General features: G+C 31.9%; 1 protein-coding gene and 1 pseudogene across 1 annotated transcript; both read left to right on the top strand.

Moving 5' to 3' along the window:
• The first annotated feature begins 7474 nt into the window (after positions 1–7474).
• On the top strand, positions 7475–9943 carry LOC114380506 (thioredoxin-like). The gene is made up of 2 exons (XM_028339598.1): positions 7475–7840; positions 9389–9943. Exons 1-2 carry the CDS (start codon positions 7627–7629, stop codon positions 9700–9702), a joined length of 528 nt encoding a protein of 175 aa, XP_028195399.1. The 5' UTR covers positions 7475–7626; the 3' UTR covers positions 9703–9943.
• Positions 9944–22186: 12243 nt separating this feature from the next.
• Positions 22187–23169, top strand: LOC114378879 (annotated as a pseudogene).
• The last annotated feature ends 421 nt before the right edge of the window (positions 23170–23590 follow it).

Below are 23590 nucleotides of genomic sequence, written 5' to 3'. Positions count from 1 at the left end.
CCCATTCCATGCAAAGCTTCAAAGACTTCCTCCTCGAGAAGCTTTGTTCTAGAAAATATTACTTTTCAACGTCCATGCATCTTTCAACTAGCCTTGCACTTCTTCCATATTTTTGGGGTAGAAGATGAGAAAAAATTAAAGAAGAAATTGGTTAAGGTTCCCATATCACCACTCTAAACCGCGAAAAAATTAAAGAAGAAATTGGTTAAGGTTTCCCATACCTTTCCAATCACATGCCCTTCATCATCCTTAATTCTCTTTATTGAATTTGTAATGACCCGCCTCGTCGCTACGATATCACCACTCTAAATCGCGAAAATTTCAATTTTTAATTGTAAAATCTGTTAATTTTCTTATGAAAAATGAAAGTAAATTGTTCACGATATACACTCACCAAACAACACACCATTGCTTAAATGAATACATATATATATATATATATAGGTATAGTAACTCAGTACACATCATTCACATAATGGAAAGTAAATTAGTTCATACATATAATTAAATCTATGATTTACATCCTCAGTTCAAAAAAGAATTATGGAACCAGCTACGGAGAAGTTGATTAACAAAACACAACTCTCTCCCAAAATAATCTCAACGTCATCACGTCGACTTGGCGGCTCCACAAAAGAATCTCACTTCACGTACTCTACTGCTGTCATTCTGCTCCTATGAACAAAGGTTCACGGTCATCACAGGTACCAACCATACGGTACAAAAATTGCGAGGGTGAGTTTATTATAAAAGAAATTAATTCTAAAAATCAAATAACCATAATTAGTAAGAAAACATTAACAAATACCATAAGCATACACAAACATCCATTAGTCCAATATACACTCAACAAGTAGTCATCATGCATCCATAATTGCAATCAATCATGCTCAGTATGATGCATGCACCTGACCTCAACTCTCAAATGCAATGTGGTACCATTCATCAAGGAAATAGCCTAAGTGTGTCCACACGCCACTCTCACTTAGAAAAACTAGGCAGTAAGTGTCGAGGTCACCCTGTCGTGCACAGGCAACTCCCCCCCATGGTGATCAGCCTGAGTCTCAAGGGAGTTCTAAACCAAGTGACATGCTCCCAAGTACAAGTATTCCTCCTCATGAGAAACTATAAGTACATACTAACAAAGTTTATACTATTTTCATGCTATGAAACATGGGCACCATCAATGCACTAATCATGGATAATTAAAGATTCTAAGTCATCCCCCTCCAGAGATGCTTAAAACTCTTTAACCACTTTATTTCCCCTACTAGGGATATCCAACATGGTCACTGCACCTCCCATGTACATACACAGCATACATCATCACAATGACATTTTCAACATCATCAACATCTCATCTCAATGTCATTATCAACATCAACATTGTCTCATCTTAATGTCATTCTCAACATCAACATCATCTCATCTCAATATCATTCTCAACATCATCATCATCTCATCTCAATGACATTATCAACAATAACAACATCATCTCATATCAACATAATTTTCAATAACAACATCACCTCATATCAATATTATCATCAATAAAAACATCATCTCATATCAACATAATCATCACAATGAAGGCCGACATGGAAGCCATGAAAGATGGAGAATGAGTGGAGGGAGAGAGGAGAACGAAATTTTGAGAGAGAAAAGAGGGAGAATGAGGTCAGAACTTTGAAGTCTAATTTCTCAAATCATCAAAGTTGCAAAATGCACACACAAGACCTCTATTTATAGCCTAAGTGTCATACAAAATTGGAGGGAAATTTGAATTTCTATTCAAATTTCACTTAAATTTGAATTTGAATTTGTGGTGCCAAATTTTCACTAATTATGATTAGTGAATTTCAGCTATGGCTCAGCCTACTAATCCAAGATCAAATCCTAGATTCTCCACTAAGTGTGCTTAGGTGTCATGAGGCATGTAAAGCATGAAAGACATGCACAAAGTGTGACTATATGATGTGGCAATGGGGTGTAGCAAGCAAATGCTCACCTCTCCCTTAGGCTGGTCCAAAATTTAATTGGATTGGGCTTCTCCCAATTCAATTAAATTTCTCTCCCAACACACACATCAAATAGTGCACTTAATGCATGTGAAATTACAAAACTATCCCTAATACAAAGACTAGTCTAGGTACCCTAAAATACAAGGACTGAAATATCCTACATTACTAGGGTATCCTAAACTTGTGGGGTACCCCTCCCTACACTATGGAGCCTTAAATACAAGGCCCAAAAAATAATGAAACCCTAATATAATATGTACAAAGATAAGTGGACTCATTCTTAGCCCATGGGTCCAAAATCTACCCTAAGGTTCATGAGAACCCTAGGGCCTTCTCCTGCATCCTTGGCCCAATCTTCCTACAGTCTCCTAATCATGGCTTTGGTGATGGGTCCTCTCCTTGGGAGGATTGCATCATGGTGGAGATTGTGGGAATGATGAAGGAGAAAGGAGGCGTAAGAGACATGGGGCATGGAGGAAGAGATAGAGAGGAAAAAATAATAGAGAAGATATGGATGAAATATCCTAAGTGGGAGATGAAAGTTGAACAAATCTTTGCATGTCATAAGTATAGTGAATAGAAGAAGATTAGGTTGGCTACCTTAGGCTTTGATGACAAAGCACTCACATGGTGGAAGCTTGAAGAGAATGAAAAAGGGAGGATAAGAAAACCTGAGATAGCAACATGGAAAGAAATGAAGGAGTTTATGAGGAAGACATTCTTACCACCTTCTTATGAGAGAAATGCTTATGGCTAGCTACAAAACCTCACACAAGGTAGCAAGAGTCTTGAAAAATACCATAAAGCGATGATAATGACTATGAGGAGAGCCAATTTACAAGAGCCTAAAACTTTCATGGCAAGGTTCCTACGTGGGCATAATAGAGACATTCAAAGCATTTGGAGGATATGATGCATCAAGCCAAGAAAGTGGAGAAACAACTTGAGATGAAGCATTCCTACAAGAAGACCTATCACTATGACTCTTCTAGTGGTAAGGACAAGTCTGAGAAGGAGGGATCTTCCCCACCTAAGCAGCAAGGTTCAAAATTTCCAAGTGGTAAACATGTTCCTAACCCTAGCACTTCTTCTACTTCTAGGAGTAGTTCAATTAAATGCTTTAAATACTTGGGTAAAGGTCATATTGCATTACACTGTCCAAACAAGAAAACCAAAGTTTTGAGGGACAATGATATTGTCACTAGTGAGTTTTCTTCTATTAGTTCATCTAATATCTCTAGTGATAATGATAGTGGATGTGGTACCAAATGTGTAGATGATGGATTGATGATGTGTAGGAGGTTGTTGGGTATCCAATGTAAGGATAGGGATGAGATTCAAAAGAATAACATATTTCAAACTAGATGCTTGGTTCTAGGGAATGTGTGTTCTTTGATTATTGATGGAGGTAGTTGCATAATGTGTCCAACACAAGGTTGGTTGGCAAACTTAATCTTAAAACCACTCCACACCCTAATCCTTATTGCTTGAAATTTCCATGTGAAGAAGGTGAGTTGGTTGTAGAACAGCAAGTGTTGATGAGTTTTACCATTGAAAAATATAAAGATGTTGTGTTGTGTGATGTAGCTCCCATAGAAGCATGTCACATCTTGTTGGGTAAACCATGAAAAATTGAAAGAAATGTGAAACACCAAGGGAAGACCAATAAGATTTCTTTTGTACATGAAGGACATAAGATCAAACTTGCACCACTTTCACCTAAGGAAGCAAGTGAGGATTGAGTTAAATTGACAAAGAAAATAGAAGATGAGCAAAAAAAAAAGGCAAAAGAAAAAGAAACAAAAGATCACTACTTAAAAAATGATTTTTACAACGATTATAAGGGGTTTTTACGACGGTTTCAATTGTTGTTGAAGCCGCCATCGTGGAAACTGTCTTAGAAGGGTACAATTTCTAAGATCATTTTGTCCCGAAATCGTCTTAGAATGTCCTTTTTTAAAAAAAAATTGACAATTCTAAAACGGTTTTTTATAATGTTTTTTTTTTAAAAAATCAAAAAATTTGATGATTCTAAGATGATTTTCTAGATAACGTCTTAAAATATCTTTTTTTTAAAAAAATTAAAAATTTTCATATACATTTCTTCCAATCTTTCTGAGATTTCTATTCCTAGCCACATGCTATTTCAATTTCATATATTCTTATGGTCATTCATTTCACATCACAAGTTTCATAAATGTTGAAATAATATAATAATAATAAAAGAACTATTAAGCATAAACATACTGCTCTACTAGCTCATTTTGGATCTGGCTGCATGAGAAGTGTGATATTTTTTTTTTCTAGTTTTCATATTAGAATTTAATGAATGCCTTAAGGGTTGTATAATTTACCATAAATCATGCATTCTTTATGGTGATAGCACTCTAACATAAAATGACATTGAAGGGTCAAGGAGTAACCACGATAGTAATCAAATACTTCCCTTGAGATCAACTTTTCTAATCAAGGCTTTATTTATATAGTCACCGAACCAAGGAAAGTATATAGTACACAACTATCAATAAACATTAAATTTCTTACACGGTAAAGCCAGCAAGAATACACACACAAATTAAACAGTGATCAATATCAAAGTATGCCATAGTTATGTACCTATGCCACATCATTGAAAAATCCATGTTGAATAAGAGCTCTAACAACATCCCGCTTTGAAGGGACCTTCCTTGAGGAAACGATCACAGAAAAATAAAAAATTGCTCATAATATAGAACCAAAAGTAAAATGGTTATGCCATTTTATTCATATAAAAGAAGCTAAAGAGTACCAAAAAGCCAGTTATTATGTTACTGAGATGATAATCAAAAGAGCATCAAATGTTAAATTAGCATCAAATGTATGTGGACAATGAAGCACTACAAGGATTTGGTGGACTGATTTGCAAGACAAGGCCCATAAAGATATATTATCTAGTTTTATTTTTCTATCAAATAAAGTTATAAATATTTAATATGGCATAATAGGAGTGACTATTTAATAAGTCACTAACTTTAAATAATTACTACCCTTAGGAGTTCATTATAATTAGGGACTCTTAGTATGTCTTAGGACAACTATATATGTACCTCACAATTTTATCAATGAAAGAGACTTAAATTTGGATGCAATCAGAATTTAGATTTGTGCTAAATGTGAGAGAATAATTCTCTTGTGGTTATTGTGTAGAACCCTAAATTCTTATCAAAGAATTCATATTCTTTGTGACGAATTTTTCTCAACTTATTAATCCTTAGGGATTGTGATATTAATCATTTTTATTTCTCACATCGATTCGCTTTTCCTTTTCTTATACAAAAATTACCTTTAATTTTAGATCTGATAAAATGTTGAATTGTGATCCATGAAAAAACATTCTCATCACATTCAAATAATGATTAAAACTGCAATAATTATATTCATTGTATTTCAAAAGAAATAATTTTTCAATTTAATATATATATATATATATATATATATATATATATATATATATATATATCAAAATTTAACATTTAAATTAAAGTTAAATTTATAAAAAAAATGCTTACAAACTATAAAATATTATAAATAAAAACAAAATTAAACATTTAATCAAAATTCATCCAATTGATAAATTATTAAATAATTTCTAAAATTATTTCCTTAAAAAACAATGATGAATAAATAATTTAATCTCTTAATCATATTAATCCAGTTTCAATTAATAAGATATATTGATCAAAAGGAAAAAGTATATTTTTTCCCTCATAATTTTCCAAAATTCAATTATAGTCTCTATAAAAATTCGATATAATATATATATATATATATATATATATATATATATATATATATATATATATATATATATATATCTTATATTTCAACAAAAAAGCATGTTTTCAGTTTATAGCTGAAAAATTAAAATAACATTAGTTTTAATAAATATGAAGATTAAAAATTATTAATTTTTTATAAAATATAACAAAATTTCTAGATGTTTTAAAAAACTAGAAATACCTTTTAACTAGAAAAAAACACTTACTGGTTGGAAAAATCAGTTGGAAACGGAGAAACTAACTCACTAGCTAAAAACTTTTAAGTTAGTTTATTAAATCATAAGTGTTTGAATAAAATTATCTATTAAATTAACTAAAAATATAAATTTTTAGGTGTTGCAATATTAATTTTTTAATTAATTTTAAACTCTTGTAATTTTTTATTTATAGATATGTTATTTTTCTTTATATTTGTAGTTTCAATTGTTATATTTTTCATATGATATATTTTGCTATTAATCTTATACTATATCTTAAAATATCTTTAATCAAATTTAGAATAAAATAAAAGAGCACACTTAAGTAGACATTATACTTTTATTATATTAATTAGTGCAATAGTTAAAATAAATAATCTAATATAAAATTATTCAAAAATAATAAAATAAAATAAATTTAGCATATACCATTATCAATTTCATGAAGTATAATGTTGAAATAATAGATTAAATATTATAAATAATAAAATGATTAAAATAAATATTATAATATTAAAAATGTAAAATATAAAAATTAAAAAAATGTATCATCTATCGTTGTCAATACCTTGATGTATAATGCTAAAATAATACTCACTCCATATTGAAATATTAGAAGAAAAAAACTAATTCATGTCCATTAACAAAATTAGTTAACATCATTTAATTTTAATAGTTTCAATAAAAAATTAATTCATTTTCTAAAGTATCTCTAACATTTAATTTCATAAGTTAAAAAAAGAAAAGGTTATTAAGAATAAAATTCTAATTTAATGAAATATCTTTTAAAAATAATATTATTAAATATGAGAAAATTAGTTAAAACATACTTATACTTTTTTAGTCTATCATATTTTTTTTTCTTATAGTTCAGTCCAGAGGCAATATAATAAATAGTATAGTAGTCAAATTAAACAATGGAATAAGGAAATTTAATAAATATGATTAATAAAGAATAAGGATAAAAATGAAATAAATTATAAAATATAAAAACTAGATGATAGTATTTTTAAAAATATTACTTAAAAATGTTAAAAATCACAAAAAAAAACATGTTTGAATACTCAAATAAATTTGTCAATTAGTAATTATAAAGTTAGAAGTTATCTAATGAATTGTAAATAAATAATTGAGTTTGATTTTTATAAAATATATCCTTAAAAAAGAGACAAGTGTAAATAAATCTCAAATCCAAGATTAATAGTATAACCGGCATAAATAAGTAAAAAATCCTAATTACAATAATTAAAAAATAAAAATGAACTAAAATAACCTGTGGAATATAACCGGAGCAAACAAAAAATGTGGCACAATGTTTCTAGCATACATTTAAAAAAATAAAAAGAAAAAATGTATTTTATTTCCCACCACAAGTTACAAATGAAGCGAGGGTTGCACAAGTATTTAGGAGTGGTGACATGGCGAGGTTCCATTGGTGGAACCTATTGAAAATATTACTTCATCAGTTCCACCACCTCATCCTCATCCACACAACACTCCGCTCCGTTTCTCTCTTCACTCCTCTTTCCCCACACACAACACACTTAGATCTCTCAACTCAGATCTCTCTCTGCTTCCATTAATTTCACAATGGTCACTCTCTTCGACTCCCTCGCCGTCGTGCGTCTCCCCACCGCCGCCTTCTCCCCGGCTGCCACCAGCCGGACCTCCGTTTTGCTCCCGCACTGCGCCGGCCTCAGGCTCAGACCCGCCGCCGCCACGCGCTTAGTTGCGTCCCCCGCTCGCAGAATCGCTTCACGCGCCGCGCGCGTCGTATGTGAGGCTCAGGATACCGCCGTCGAAGGTCAGCTTCCATTTTTTTCTTCTCTGTTAATATTTTATTTTTATTCTTGAAAATATAATTATAAAAAAAGATTCTTCGTTTTTAGTACCGATTCAATGCATGTGAACCAACGAAGCCTGGTGGTAGATAGCTGAGTTTCTTAAGCAAGTTGTAAGGATTTGATTTCTGGTCATGTGATTTTTGAAGTTTTTGTAGAGACTGAAATAAATAATTGTTCTGAAATTAAAAATTGTTGTATTTTCAGACACCGAAAGATGAAATTAAATTTAACCTTTTTTTTTCTTCTGTGGCTTTATATTTTCGTGGCAATAAATAAAATAAAATAAAACAAATGTTGGATTTTGTTGCTTAATTGCTGATGAACTTTTAAGTTGTGATGTTGAAATTAAGTACGAAAAGAAATTCCACTTGTATGAGTTTCCCATGAAGTCCACTGTTAGAACATAAGGCTTTGACTAGCACCGCTCGACACGCATATCAACTGTTGAACCATAGCTAATTGATTGATATTTTTTTCTTTGTTTTTAAATTAATTGATTGAATATTTGATATTTTGCCTTGCTTGAGAAAGTATGAAATGCATCAATATGAAGATGGTTTGGTAGGGTAGGAAGTGATCTTGGATTGATGTGAAAATTGATTTTGATTTTGAATTGCACTGGTGTTGATAGTTCTCCTGTTTATTTTCTCATGGTAACCTCCTCATGGAGTTAATGAATTGATCATTGATGTACGGCATTGGCATACCCATTTTCAATGTTGAGGTTATTGATGGAGCATTGATGGCTTTCGTTTTTGTTGGTGTGTGAAGTGATAGTGATGTTCTCAGACATGCACATGATCCATAGGTTTTGTGTATGGAGTATGGACTAAACCTAGGTGCATAATGCGTTAGGCATTGTTGTCCAATAAAATTAGAGTTTCATCTCAATAATTAGTGTTGACCTTTTATGCCAACTTTTATTTTGCCTAAGGTGTTATGTCTAACTTTTGTCATCTGTGTATTTCCTTTGCATTGATTAAATAAATCTAGTAAGAAGGTCTATTGATTGGTTAGGTAAGTTTTTTCTCTTATTAATCACCATAAGCATAAATTAAACTGTCTATGGTTTCATAGCTAGATCTTAGCTCAGGTAAAAGAGGAGGGTTGTCAGCCAACCTAAAACTAGTCAATTTCCAAACATGGACAACTCGTGACAGATTAATCAACAAAACATAAGCATAGATTAATCAACAAAACATAAGCATAGATTGTTTGTTTGTAGTTGTTTTTTCTAATTGCAACAAACATAAGCATAGATTGTGTGCTTTTAGTTGTTTTTTTTTTTTCCATTTGCCTGCTTGTGTTTTTTTTTTTTTTATCTGGTTTGCTTGTTCTCCATTTCAGCGCAGCATCATTGTAATCAAATTCTTGTGGATACACATAATCTCTTTTTGTTCATACCCAGATAAATTTTATTTGGTTGAGAAAAATACTAACTTAAAATTTTGCTTGGTTGAGAGAAATACTAATTGAAATGAAATCATTTTGATTATTACATATTGCAGTGGCTCCTATTACTGATGCAAATTGGCAATCCCTTGTCCTTGAATCTGAATCTGCTGTTTTGGTTGAATTCTGGGCGCCATGGTGTGGTCCCTGCCGAATGATTCACCCTATAATAGATGAACTGGCAAAGCAATATGCTGGGAAGCTCAAGTGTTACAAACTCAACACGGATGAGAGCCCTTCAACCGCTACTCGGTATGGAATTCGAAGCATCCCTACTGTTATGATCTTCAAGAATGGTGAGAAGAAAGATACAGTTATTGGTGCTGTGCCCAAGTCAACATTGACTGCGAGCATAGAAAAATTCGTATGAGGTGGTAAGTAAAGAAGGCCTTTGCTGGAAGTAAAGCTGTTTTTTCCCCATTAGCTTCTTTTCTTCTAAGCCCCATGTCTCAAGTTTCGATAATTTGTTTACTCAAATGCTCATTTATGCTCCTGTACAGTTATTGGATGCTACCTAATTTTATGTTTTTAGATTATTCGAGTTACCAATATACTAAGTGAATTTGCTATTGAATCATAGCACGTTTTAAATTCATTTTACATATTTTGTACGGCTTCTGTTTCTTTTCAACTTTCACTCAACACTGGTGACATGTGGGGTATATGTGTATAAAACAAATTAGATAATTCAAATTAAATTTGTTAGGTCTCATGCAGGTTACTGTGGGTTCTAGTTGGTGACCAAATTAAATTAGATAATGTATATAAAAAGGTTTACATTAAAATCAGGATAAATGACCAATTTCGATCCTTTACTTTACACTTGCCCTTAATTTAGTCCCTATGCCATGAAATGATCAAGTTAGTTCATTATTCTGTAAATGTTCAGACAATTTAATCCTATTATTAAGTCTCTTCCGCTTTCATTAACATTTTTGGTGATGTGGCATGTGAAAGATGATGTGACAAATTCACGTGGTAAAAGTGAAAGTCACCAGTTGGGCTAGGTATGTGACTATGTGTCAATCAAATTATTAGTTGTAGTATGTGCATTTTTTAATCTTTTATTAAGTTACTAAAAAAATTGACCTTTCATTTATCTTCTTTCTTTTTACCTTTTGTGAGAGGGATTGAACAATGGGTGCTACGTTAGTTACACATCACTGGTGGACGGTGGTGTTTGGTTTGTGGTCACCGTTTTTGTTTGATTCCTCCTTGTGGATTGGAGACTGTCCTGATGAATATTTGGACTGTTCATGACCTATGTAGGGCTTAAAGTTGATATAGTGAGTTTCAAAAGGTGTTTCATTTGGTATTAGGAATAGGATTTGAGGATGGTTTAATTCCGTTTGATAATGATGAGGATCTCTTAGTTATATGTATTAAACAAAATTTACAGTTTAATGGTACATGCACATTTTTATCTTCACTATATTATTGCGAACTATTTTGTCATTATGTTATATTTATTAGGATCATTTTGTTGTTGTAGAATAAAGTATTATTATGAAATTAGGAAGAGTCTTCTTAAAATAGTCGCTATCTTTTATAAATTTTAAAATTAAAATAAAAAATACTAATAATTTAATTAAAAACACTGTTGTCTGATTTGAAACGATCCCTATACGTGGATTTATTATGTCATCAAAATTTGACACTCTGTTAACAAAAATTGATGAAACTTGTCGGTAAGATTAAATTGTTCATACATTTACAAAATTTAGACTAAATTAATGATTTTGATAATATAGGAATGAAATTGTAAGTAAATATATGGTGTAGGTATGAAATTCACTATTTACCACTAATTTTTTTGGTGCATTTTGGTTGAAGTTTGATAGATGCATCTTTATTAGAGGGTTAGTTTTATGTTAATTTAGAACAACGCTAGCTTTCAGGGGAGTTAAGGTTTAGATTGCAATATTAACTTGAAATTTGGCGTTTGCTATCTCGTTTGTCCGGCGGGTTGTGAAGAATTAATGTTTCACTTTTTTTTTTTGTGAAGAATTAATGTGTCACGTTAATTGTTCTCAAAATAGACATAAGTGACTCACTACAAATCCTTTTCCTACTCATAAAAAAAGGAGTACTAAAAAAAAAATCCTTTTCCTGAACGAAAAGGCTCAAGCATGGTCACAGCCGGTTGTAAGCAGCGTCCCACTTTGGTACGGATCTAAAAACATTAATGTAAGTATATAAAATCATATTATCATATTAATATGGATAAATACTTATTTTTGTCTTTAAATTTGTTTGATGCTGATTGTTAGGTTCCTTAAAGATAAAAAATTAAATTTATGTTCTTAAATTTATAAAAATTACAACAAATTAACCCTAGTGTTAGTTTTTTTGTTAACTCAAACGATTGTGCATGCATGTATTATTCATGTGATTTTTATGTGTCATTTACTTTATTGTCAAGTGTTAAAAATTAGATTTTTCAATGTGATTTATTAACTTAAAAATTTATTGTCATTTTAGTTCATAAAATTTAATTACTTACGAACATTTTGGTCCTTGAACTCAATATGTATTGTCATTTTTTATCTTTGAAAACACTTTTAAATTTTCAATTAAGTCTTATGTTGCATGAAATTATTAGCATAGACGTTGTGATATTCTCTCCTATTCTTTTTGCAATTTGTCATATTCTCTCCTATTCTTTTTGCAATTCTTCCATTTAAATTATATTATAAATATAAAATTAACTTATTAGTGATTATGTCACACTAGTACGTGTTAAATCTAGAACATTACTAACAAGATTCTATAAGGTTCTAAACCGGATATTCTACCCAAATTAAGTTATTATGTTATATGCTATTAATATGTGTAGAATGTTTGATTAATTAATTAATCTTTTATGAAATAATGTTAATGATGAAAAGACACTTAAAAAAAAATTGGACTCATTATAAAGATTGAGTATAAAAGGACATGAAAAATAAAAATGTTCTAATCATTTTCTTACACATCCTTCGTTGTTCAACAATTGGATATTAGAGGATATGGCTCATTATAAGTTAAAAATATATGACCTACAAAATTGAACATAAAATATAGTTCACTCATTATACTCCCAATGCAGAAGGTAATTCTCGTCTGTTGTGTTAGAATATACAACCTACAAAATTAAGTATAAAATATAATTTACCCATTATATTAATTATGTTGAAATATACAAAATAATACAATACAATAAAAGGTGAAAAAAAAATATAAATATCTAATTTTGTCTTAAATTTTGGTCGAATAAAATGATTCATTGTGTATATCTTTACTTTTTAATTTCCTCCTTAAATAAATATACTGACTTTTAAAATAAATTATTTGTTAGTATATATATACATATAATTTAATTCTTATAAAAACTAATTTAATTTTCAACATAATATTATTTTCAATTAAACGTATTGTTGTTTATCATTGTTATAATATTATTTGTTAGAATCTTAACTTAATAAAATATAATATATAAATTATAGTGATTTTAAATATAAAATATAATATTTCTTGTTTTTATAATTGACAATTATTTTTCATTCATTTTGTATTATCATAAATAGTTATCATTATAACCAAATATCATTTATTATCACTATGCTAACCATTTATATGTAGTGTGACACTTAATTAAAAATTCAAAAGTGTTTTCAGTTTCACGGACTAAAATGACAATAGGTACTTAAGTTTAAGACCAAGATGTTATTCACTTTAGAGATTAAAATGACAACACGTAGTTAATTTTAGAGACCAAATAAAAAATTCAACTTTTTGACACATGAAAATCATATGTATGACATGTGACAACCATCCATTTCATCTCATCATCGAAAGTTTCATGTAAGCTTAAGAGTTTGAGTTAACGGAAAAATGGTTGGACTACTTTGTTGCACATTTTGCAAATTTGGGGACAATTTTAGTTTTTCTTTCAAGGAGCTAACTTTTAGCGCCTAATAAATTTAAGCACAAAAATGAATATTTACCCTATTCATATTTTAAAAAATTGATAGAAAATCAATAATGTTTTTATAAAATCATATTAATATTAAAAATATTTTGAAATTTTAGGTAGCTTTTTATTATTATGGCTTAATTGCATGGTTTTCAAGTATTGTAATCGCTTAATTTTAGTCCTTCGGGTATTGTATTTGTGCAATTTTAGTCCCTTTGTTTAAGAGACCAACATTGTTCTAGTTAATATATATATGACATATTTTATGAGAGTAAATATCTTAAATGAGTGAGAAGATTAATTTTTGACGTATAATCATACATGTTAAGATTTAATGTAAGAAAATCACATGATTTTTTAAGTGATTATCCGACAATAAATTTTGACATTTATGTTTGGTTATAGAATCTACATTTAATCTTCTTACTTTTATATAATATATATTCCTCCCATATGATATGCCATATAGAAGAGGATATTTTAGGTGAGAAAAATGTTAATGTGAGAGATGAGAGGATTGGATCTTAATTTACGATTCAGATTAGATTACTCACTAAATAAAGGTCATGTGACCCCTTTCCTCTAAACCCAAACATGTCGTCTCTTCTTCTCTCACGAACGTCCCTTCCCTTCATTAAAGCGCACACATTCTTCTTCCCTCTTCTCTCCCTTCCCTTCTTTACCGTACAATTCTGTCACACCTTCCAAACTCCTTTGTTTGACAAATGGTAGGTTCAATATTCTTTCCTTTTCCTATTTTGCTATTCTAATTATCATGTTTATTAGAGGTGCTATGTCATTGGTGGAAAATCAGTTTTGTTAGGTATATTTTGTTTTTATTTTGGGATGGTGTGCTGATTCATGTATCGCATCAAATATTATGGTTTGGGGGGAGGCATGCTAGTGTGGTGTATTGTGGGTACTATTATTATATTATAGAGTAAACAACTATATATTGGAATTGTGTTGGATTATGCATAACAATCATTGAGGGAGCGGCAAATTGCAAACTGCATGTTACACTTTTTAATATATATTCTTTAATTATAGTATCCAATATATTCATATGCTAATTTTTTTTATTTATATGATCATTGTACATGTAACTGTTATGGAAGAGGTGCAAAATCCTTTGCCCCATGCCTCTTCTAACACCAACTCAACAAGTCTTATGTCACCAACACGTGTGTAACCTCTATCAAACCATTATTCACATGTTATGTTGTTATTAACAATATATTAATTTTTTTAAAATAATTTTATTTATATTATGTGTTTTTTTTAGACAAATGAATACTACTAAATGCAAATCGTGATGAAAACTTAAAGCCTAAAGTTGGACAATAATTTGAGACTTTAGACGAAGGTGAACAATTTTACACAGATTATGCCATTAATGTTGGCTTCGGTGCGCGTCGTTCATTGGAGACTAAAGATAACGAAGGGAATATACCGTGGAAGTATTTTGTTTGCTCAAAAGAAGGTTACAAACCAAATAAGAAAAAAGTGGTGGGCGAAGGCAAATTAACTGTTAAGACTAGAAGAAGGAGTCTTACTAGAGTAGGATGCAATGTAAAGGTTGTTTTCAAACGGGTAGATGATGGTAAATATAAACTTGACCTACGGAGAAACATTTTTTGAGATTAGCAAGAAAAGTTAATCCTATTCACAAGTGATTATTGTTTGCATTTAATAGAGAAAATGTTGGGGCTTCTAAAACATTTCATTTATTTAAAGAGCAAGTTGGGGCTATGAAAATGTTGGGTGTACATAGAGGGATCTCCAACATTATTCAAGAGATTTAAAAACCTTGCATAAAGATTTTGATGCACATGTTTTTATTATAATTTTAAGAGGAAACAAGAAGCAGATCCATCATTCTATTATGCACATTGATGTAGTTCCATGTGGAACTTGTAGGCCTTGGATCTTTTTTTATTAATAGAGTCCTTTGCTTCTTGAAGATGAATGGCAGCGGAATGGAGATGGAAGAATGATGATTGGGGATGTCACTTCAAGGAGTAGATGAGTCAAGAAGAAGCTCACCGCTATAGGAAGTCATGAATTAGAGCTTGAAAGTAGGAGAAGATGAGAGCAGGGAGAGGGAGAGAAGGAGCACAAAATTTTGTGTCTCAAAAGATGTCTGAATTTTGAAGTGTAATTCTCAAATGATCAAAATTAAAAAAAAAATGCACACACATGACCTATATTTATAGCCTAAGTATCACACCGAATTGGAGGGAAATTTGAATTTCTATTCAAATTTCACTTGAATTAGAAATTGAATTTGTGGAGCCAAAATTTCACTAATTATGATTAGTGAATTTTAGCTATGGTTTAGCCCACTAATCCAAGATCAAGTCCAAGATTCTCCACTAAGTGTGCTTAGGTGTCATGAAGCATGTAAAGCATGAAGGACATGCACAAAGTGTGACTATATGATGTGGCAATGGGGTGTAGCAAGCAAATGCTCACCCCCTCTCTAAAATTTAATTGTATTGGGATTCTCCCAATTCAATTAAATTTATTTTCCAACACACGCATCAAATATTCACTTAATGCATGTGAAATTATAAAACTACCCCTAATACAAAAACTAGTCTAGGTGTCCTAAAATACAAGAGATGAAAAATCCTACATTTCTAGGGTACCCTACCTACATTATGGAGCCCTAAATACAAGGCCCAAAAATAATGAAACATTAATCTAATATGTACAAAGATAAGTGGAGTCATACTTAGCCCATGGGCCCGAAATCTACCCTAAGGTTCATGAGAACCCTAGGGTCTTCTCTTGCATCTCTGGCCCAATCTTCTTGGAGTCTTCTATCCAATGCCCTTGGGGGGTAGGATTGCATCATTCTCTCCCCCTTGAAAAGGATTTGACCTCAAATCTAGAGGTTCTTGAAACTCAGGGATTCTTTCCTCAACACTTGTAAAAAGAATAAAAACATATGTATTAGTGATGTTGGGTATGTTAGAGTAGGGTAAGGACTAAAAACCCCTTTCCTAACCATCTTCCCATGAAAGAACATAGTTCCTCACCAACTCAATGAGTGGTGCTACAAGTATAGAAAAATATGGGACAATCCTTTTGTAAAAGTTTGTTAAGTCATTGAAGCCCTAAATTTCCCTTATACTTGGTGGAGTAGGCCACTCAGGAATGACCTTTATTCTCTTAGGGTTCATGGGAAGCCCTTGATCACTATTTAAAAAGTTAAAGAAAGTAATGGAATAAAACATACCTTTTTCTTTATTTTAATGTTGGTTATTCCTAAAAAAGATTTCGACAAACCTAAGGTGTCCCATATGAGCACCTAGGTTTGTATTGAAACAAAAAATAAGAACAAACCTACCTAATGAGTCCCTATGTACACAAATCATGAAGATGTTGAGTGCATGATTGATTTTACAAAAGATGGTTGCACCACTCAACACATTCATCATACCACCTATCATAGGGATTTAGTGCCTCATAATACCTATTTTGGGCACCAACAAAGCACAAGTATTTAAGCTCTTATGAACCAAACCCTCATCCAACAACTCCTTTACTTGAGGAATAACCTCAAGCTCAAGAGGTATGGTGGTGCTAAGGGATGTTTCCCTTGATAGGAGAAGGTAGAAAGATTGTTTAAGAAGGAGTGCTCTTTTGATATCACATTTTGTTGCAAAATGATTTTCCTTCTTAACAATCTTCTTGGAGGAATCCTTTTCCTCTTTTTCCTTCCCCTTGGCCTTTGAAGAGAAGGCCTTACTATCCTTCTTTTTCTTTTGATTTTCTAGTTTTTCTTCCTCATCCCTCTTATCTTTCATAGTTAGTTGATCTTTGGCCACCTATGAAGGTGTTTGAGGATGCAACACAAATTTAGTGCCAAGATGGGTGAAGGTAATCTCATTAGTTAGGCCATTGTAAATGATCTTCCTATCAAATTGCCATGGCCTTCCTAAAAGAATATGCCCTGCCTCTTTGAGAACTATATCACAATTAACTTCATCCTTATATGTCCTGATGGAGAAAGGTACCTTCACTTGTTGGTTAACTATCATTTCCCCTTGTTCATTGAGCCATTGAAGTTTATAAGGTTTTGGGTGGAGAATAATAGAGAGGTTCAACTTGGAAACTAATCTTGTGCTACAACAATTGCAACAAGATCCACTATCCACAATGAGAGAACAAGTTTTATCTAAAATTTTGCATCTTGTATGAAAGATGTTCTCTCTTTAGGATTGAGATAGATCACAAGATTGACCTCCAAGGAGCCTTCTAACTATTAGGAGGTCACCTTCTTCATGGAGGTAGACTTCCTCACTAGACTCTTCGCCCCTTACTTCATCTTCACTTCCACTAGAGGAAGGGGAAGAAGTAGTCTCCTCTTGACTACTATAAATGTCTTGACCCCTCATAATCATGGTTTTCTTTATGGGGCATTGAGAGGCAATGTGACTTCTCCTAAGACATTTGAAGCATTTAATGTTGCTCGTCCTTTCTTGGGAACTAGTCTTAGGGGTAGATTTCTCTATGGTCTTACCCTTATCTTCCTTGGGTTTTGAAGGTGCAGCCCCCAAAATTCCTTGGGCTTGGTCCTTCCTTGGATAAGAGTGAAAGCCATAAGATTTTGAAGGCTTTCTTTTAAGTTATTGCTCCACTCTTATACAAAGTTGGACTAGCTCATCTAGGTCCCTATATGGAAGGAGTTCAACCTTGTCCCTCACTTCCATATTAAGCCCACTAAGAAACCTAGCTATGCTTGTTCTTTCCTCCTCCCTAAGTCCAGCTCTTAAAAGGAGTAGTTCCATTTGTTGTCTATATTCTTCAACACTCATAATCCCTTGTCTAAGCCTTTGGAGCTTGTCCATAAGCTCTTTTTCATAGTAGGAGGGAATGTGTCTCTTCCTAAGGACACTCTTAAGATCATTCCAATACTCTACTGGAGGATCCCCATGAATCCTTTGTTCCCTAACAAGGAAAGTTCACCAATAGAGGGCATACCGTTGAAAGCTAAGGGTAGCCAATGGAACTTTTCTCTCTTCGCTAATATGATGGCAAGCAAAGAGTTGTTCAACCTTCATTTCCCAATCTAAGTAGGCCTCAACATTATCTTTTCCATGAAAATATGGGAGCCTAATGTTAACCTCTTGAGGTCTTCTATCCTTTTCTCTTCTTTGGGAATGATGTTTAGTATGTGAACTATGGCGCCCTTTATAATAGTCGCTAAGTTCTTCACTTAAACTCTTGCAAGAGTCATGACTACAATAAGAGACATGTTTTTCTTTTTTCATTTCTTTCATTATTTTTCTTCTTTCTTCCTTTCTTATTTTCTCTCTTTCATCTTGAGTTATTTCTTTCACTCTTTTTTTTTCGTTTTCTTTTCTCTCTTGTTTATCTTTCCACAACTTAAGGGATTTCAACTCATCTAATATCTTATACAAGGGGTCCTTAGGAGTAGAACCCTCACCATTAACACTAGATGAAGAATGAAGACTCATGTTGGTTCCTAAGTTATGGTTCTTTCTTGTTGGGGGTTTGAAAACAAAAGGTAAAAGAAACTATGATTGAAACTAGCCAAAATAAACATTAAAAGATGTGTGAAAGATAAGGTAAAAACTAATTGGTAAAAGGCAAGCTATCTAGGCGGTTTGATAATGGAAGGTAAAGGAAATAAGCTATGAAAGTAAGCAAGAAATTAAAGTGCAAGAAATGCAAACTAGGCGGATCCTAAAAGTGTTTGGATGATCTCATTTAAGGTTCCCAACAAAACACTCACTATCCTAAGGGAAAATTGCCTAAAATTATTACACACAAATGGAAGTAGGGTGACCTATTGGAGGCTCCCAACTTACTTCCAATGAAAGACCTTTTTGTTACAAAATTTGAAAGCAAAGCAAATTGTCAATTACAAAAAAAAGTCCTCAATTTTGGTGGCTATTCTATCTTTTGTGTTTCACTCAATTTGGAGTGCTTCTTAGTCCAATAGCTCTTAAGGTGGTTAGCCCCTTGCTTCTTGACTCAAATTCTTCAAGGGATGATACCAATCCTCCTTTCCAATTCCCTATATGGCAACTCACAAACTAGGAAACAAAGAGACAAGCAATAACCAAAGACGAAAAAATGAAATGAAAGCTAAACCAATAGAGTTTTAACAAGATAAATTTTCAAGGATTATTCAACAATTAAAGCAATGAAAATCACATAAAATCAAGTTAGGACTCAAAGAGAAACTTAGAATGGATCTAAAGTAGAGTAAAAAAAAACAAAAAAAAAACTCAAGAAACCTCTAGTTTTGGCACTTGTTTTCACACTAATTTTGAATTGAAATTTCAGAACTAAGATTGGTAAAAAATAGGCACCAATTATAGAACAAATTTTGAGCCAAAACAACAAGCACACTTCCCTTTCACTTTTTTTTTCTTTTCTGGATACTAATTTTCCTGCCAACTTGTGTGATTTTTCTTATTTTTTCCTTTTGTCCAAATCACTTGGTTATTTTTTTATAATTTTTTCCAGATGTCTAGAAAATTTAGTAAAAATTTAGACTCAAAATTTGCGATGACCAATTCTTAGTAATTTTTAGAAGTTCGTATGTTTAAGCTGCCAGCACCAGCGATTTCAACCTAGAAATTAAGAGTAGTGTTTATGTTGCTTAAGGCTTGGATAATTACAATTTGTATTTGCTTATGCAAATGTCTTGAATAAAAAAATTCAAGAGAGTTTAAGACTTATTTTGATTCACAAATACAGCCACAACTCAGGACCACATCTCAATTTCTTCATAGACATCATATAGGAAACTTAGAAAACAAAACAAAGTTCAACAACAAGACTACTTCTAGGAATTGATATAGAACATGTTATGAACTAAATAACATGTATGAATTAGACTCAAAATAAAAAAAAAAATAGGCTAAGAATGACAAGAATACATGAACAAATGTATCTAAAATTCAATCAACAGAATCAAAATTCAACACAAACTTAGAACATAATGTGACAATTATTATGACTAAACATGACTCTAAGACAACATGGATTAAGTGATTTACACTTAGATTTTTGTGTTTTTTTTCTAATCAATATTTTGGAAGAAAATTTAGATCTAAAGGTTCAGCACAAGAAGATTATGACTGAAAAATGATAGAACCTAAAATCAACACAAAAACATGATTCAAGAGTAGATCTATAAAATTTGAACCATAGAAATGCAAGAACAAGTGTAGATCTAAGATTTAATCGGTTTATTTTTTTTAATCTACTCTAAACAGCACCAAACCACAAGACAATGGAGGATATACAGGGAGAATAAGATGAAGAACAAGTAATTAAAGTGAATTGACTGAACAAAAAGATAGAGGAAGCAAAAGAACATCACCTAAACGAAGATGCTCTTGATACCACATGATGTAGCTCCATGTAGAGCTTGTAGGCCTTGGATCTTCTTCATTAATGGAGTCCTTTGCTTCTTTAAGATTAATGACAGCAAAATGGAGATGGAAGAATGATGATTGGAGATGCCACTTCAAGGAGAAGATGAGTCAAGAAGAAGCCCACCACTATAGGAAGCCATGGATAAGAGCTTGAAGTTAGGAGAAGATGAGAGGAGGGAGAGAAGGAGCACGAAATTTTGTGCCTCAAAAGAGGTCTAAACTTTGAAGTTTAATTCTCAAATGATCAAAGTTGAAAAAATACACACACATGACCTCTATTTATAGCCTAAGTGTCACACAAAATTGGAGGAAAATTTGAATTTCTATTCAAATTTCACTTGAATTTGAAATTGAATGTGGAGCCAAAATTTCACTAATTATGATTAGAGAATTTTATCTATGGTTTAGTCCACTAATCCAAGATCAAGTCCAATATTCTCCAATAAGTGTGCTTAAGTGTCATGAAACATGTAAAGCATGAAGGACATGCACAAAGTGTGACTATATGATGTGACAATGGGGTGTAGCAAGCAAATGCTCACCCCCCCTCTAAAATTTAATTGTATTGGGATTCTCCCAATTCAATTAAATTTATTTTCCAACACACGCATCAAATATTCACTTAATGCATGTGAAATTACAAAAATACCCCTAATACAAAAACTAGTCTAGGTGCCCTAAAATACAAGGGTTAAAAAATCCTACATTTCTAGGGTACCCTACCTACATTATGGAGCCCTAAATACAAGGCCCAAAAATAATGAAACCTTAATCTAATATGTACAAATATAAGTGGACTCGTACTTAGCCCTTGGGCCCGAAATCTACCCTAAAGCTCATGTGAACCCTAGGGCCTTCTCTTGCATCTCTAACCCAATCTTCTTGGAGTCTTCTATCCAATGCCCTTGGAGGGTAGGATTTCATCACATATGAGGTAGATGGTGAAGGTAGACTAAAATATGTTTTTAGGAAGATGGTATTTGTAGGAATAATTATTCATTGTTTGGGGATGTGATCTCATTTGATACTTCATATAGAACATACAAATATACAATGGTTTTTTCCCCATTTACCGAAATAAATCACCATAGACAATGTGTTACTTTTGGAGTGGGCTTTTTAGTAGATGAGAAAATTGATTCATTCATATGGTTGTTTGAAAAAATTTTGGAAGCAATGAGGGGACGTCAGCCAACTCTTATAATAATAGATCAAGACCTTGCTATGAAAATTTTTATAGAGAAGATTTTTAATTTTTCTTCTCATAGATTCTATATGTGGCACATTATGAAAAAATTTCTAAAAAAGTAGGTCTCTCTTTGAATGCTAACAAGGATTTCGATGATAATAATTTCAAGTCTTGTTTTTGGAGATCAGAGACACCAAATGATTTTGAGCCAACATAGGAATCTATAGTTAGTCTATTTATGTTAGAAAATAATGATTGGCTTTCACATATATATGATATTCAAAGCATGTGGATCTCAACTTACTTTAAAGACATATTTTTGGTTAGGATATAGAGAACAACATGAAGATCAGAAAGTGAGAATTTTTTATTTGGTAATTTTTTGAATCCTTATGTTAGCTTGATTGAATTTTGGATGAGGTTTGATTCTGCAACAGAAGCACAAAGGCAGAAGGAGTTATTGGCTCACAATAATTTGCTTCATTCCATGCCATCACTAAAGTTAGATCATAGTTTAGAGAAGCAGGGAAAATATGTTTATTCTCATGTTAACTTTTATATTTTTCAAGATGAGTTATGGATATCATGTTTATATTGTGGAGTTAAAGGTATGAAAGAGAGATGGAATGGAAAAATTTCATGTAACTGATAACAATGAAGCCAATGGTAAACTACAAGAGGTGGTTTATAATCCTTCCAATCACACTACAATTTGTTCTTGCAGAATGTTTTAGTCTCAAGGCATACTTTGTTTGCACATACTTTTTGTCTTGAAAGGGGAAGGTTTAAATGAGATATCAAGTAATTACATTGTGCATAGGTGGACTAAGTTGGGAAATAGAAAACTTATTTTGATATTGCCAACAATTTCCTAGATACGTGTTCTAAGCCAGAAAATGAGAGCAAGCAGATTTCATATGTATGGAACCACTTATTTACGTGTAAGGACAAGGTTGGACATTGTAAGGAAAAATTGTTTCTCGTGATGAATGGAGCTATGAACATTGAAAAGCAATTGATTGAGTATGAAGGGGATTCTAAACCAACTAAGACTAATGATTTGCAGGTCTTTATTGGCTCCAATATTCCTACAAATGTGGAAATTCTTCCACCGCAATTGTCCAAGACAAAAGGAAGTGGTAAGCAAATCAAGGGTGGCAAGGAGAAAGTTGTTGAACAACAACAAAAAAATGAACTCGGCTATGTAAAGCATGTGGTCAATATGCATTTCATGATAGTTGTAATTGTCCCCAAAAGTCATCTCCCTAATTTTGGTAAGTTTTCTTGTCAATTTAAGCATGTTGTCAAATTTTTTATTTATTTTCAACTATGACTTGTTGTTTAATATCGCATTTGCTGTCAAAATTTGTGTTTTTATTGTGGATATCAAGTTGGAAGAATAGGATAGGGTGTTCTTGAAGAGGGTTAGACAAAGACAATTGCAAAATATCAAGTGAAGGTTGAAATATATAGTTAAAAACATATTGGAATAACTAGTAGAATTAGGGTATTTTGTTTAGCATTTATCGTACATTCATGTTTAAAGAATTAAAACAGTTAGTTAAATTTTGAGGTTTTGGATTTGGACTAATTAAAATAATTGTCTACCTATATTTTAGTTCTACCACTATTTATTGCAAGGTGTAGTTTATAATTAGAAAACTTTTATGTCCTCTTCTTTACTATCCCT

The sequence above is a fragment of the Glycine soja genome, chromosome 12 (genome assembly GCF_004193775.1).
Source record: "Glycine soja cultivar W05 chromosome 12, ASM419377v2, whole genome shotgun sequence".
NCBI classification, from domain to species: Eukaryota; Viridiplantae; Streptophyta; class Magnoliopsida; order Fabales; family Fabaceae; genus Glycine; species Glycine soja.
This window is presented reverse-complemented; position numbering and strand designations above follow the sequence as displayed.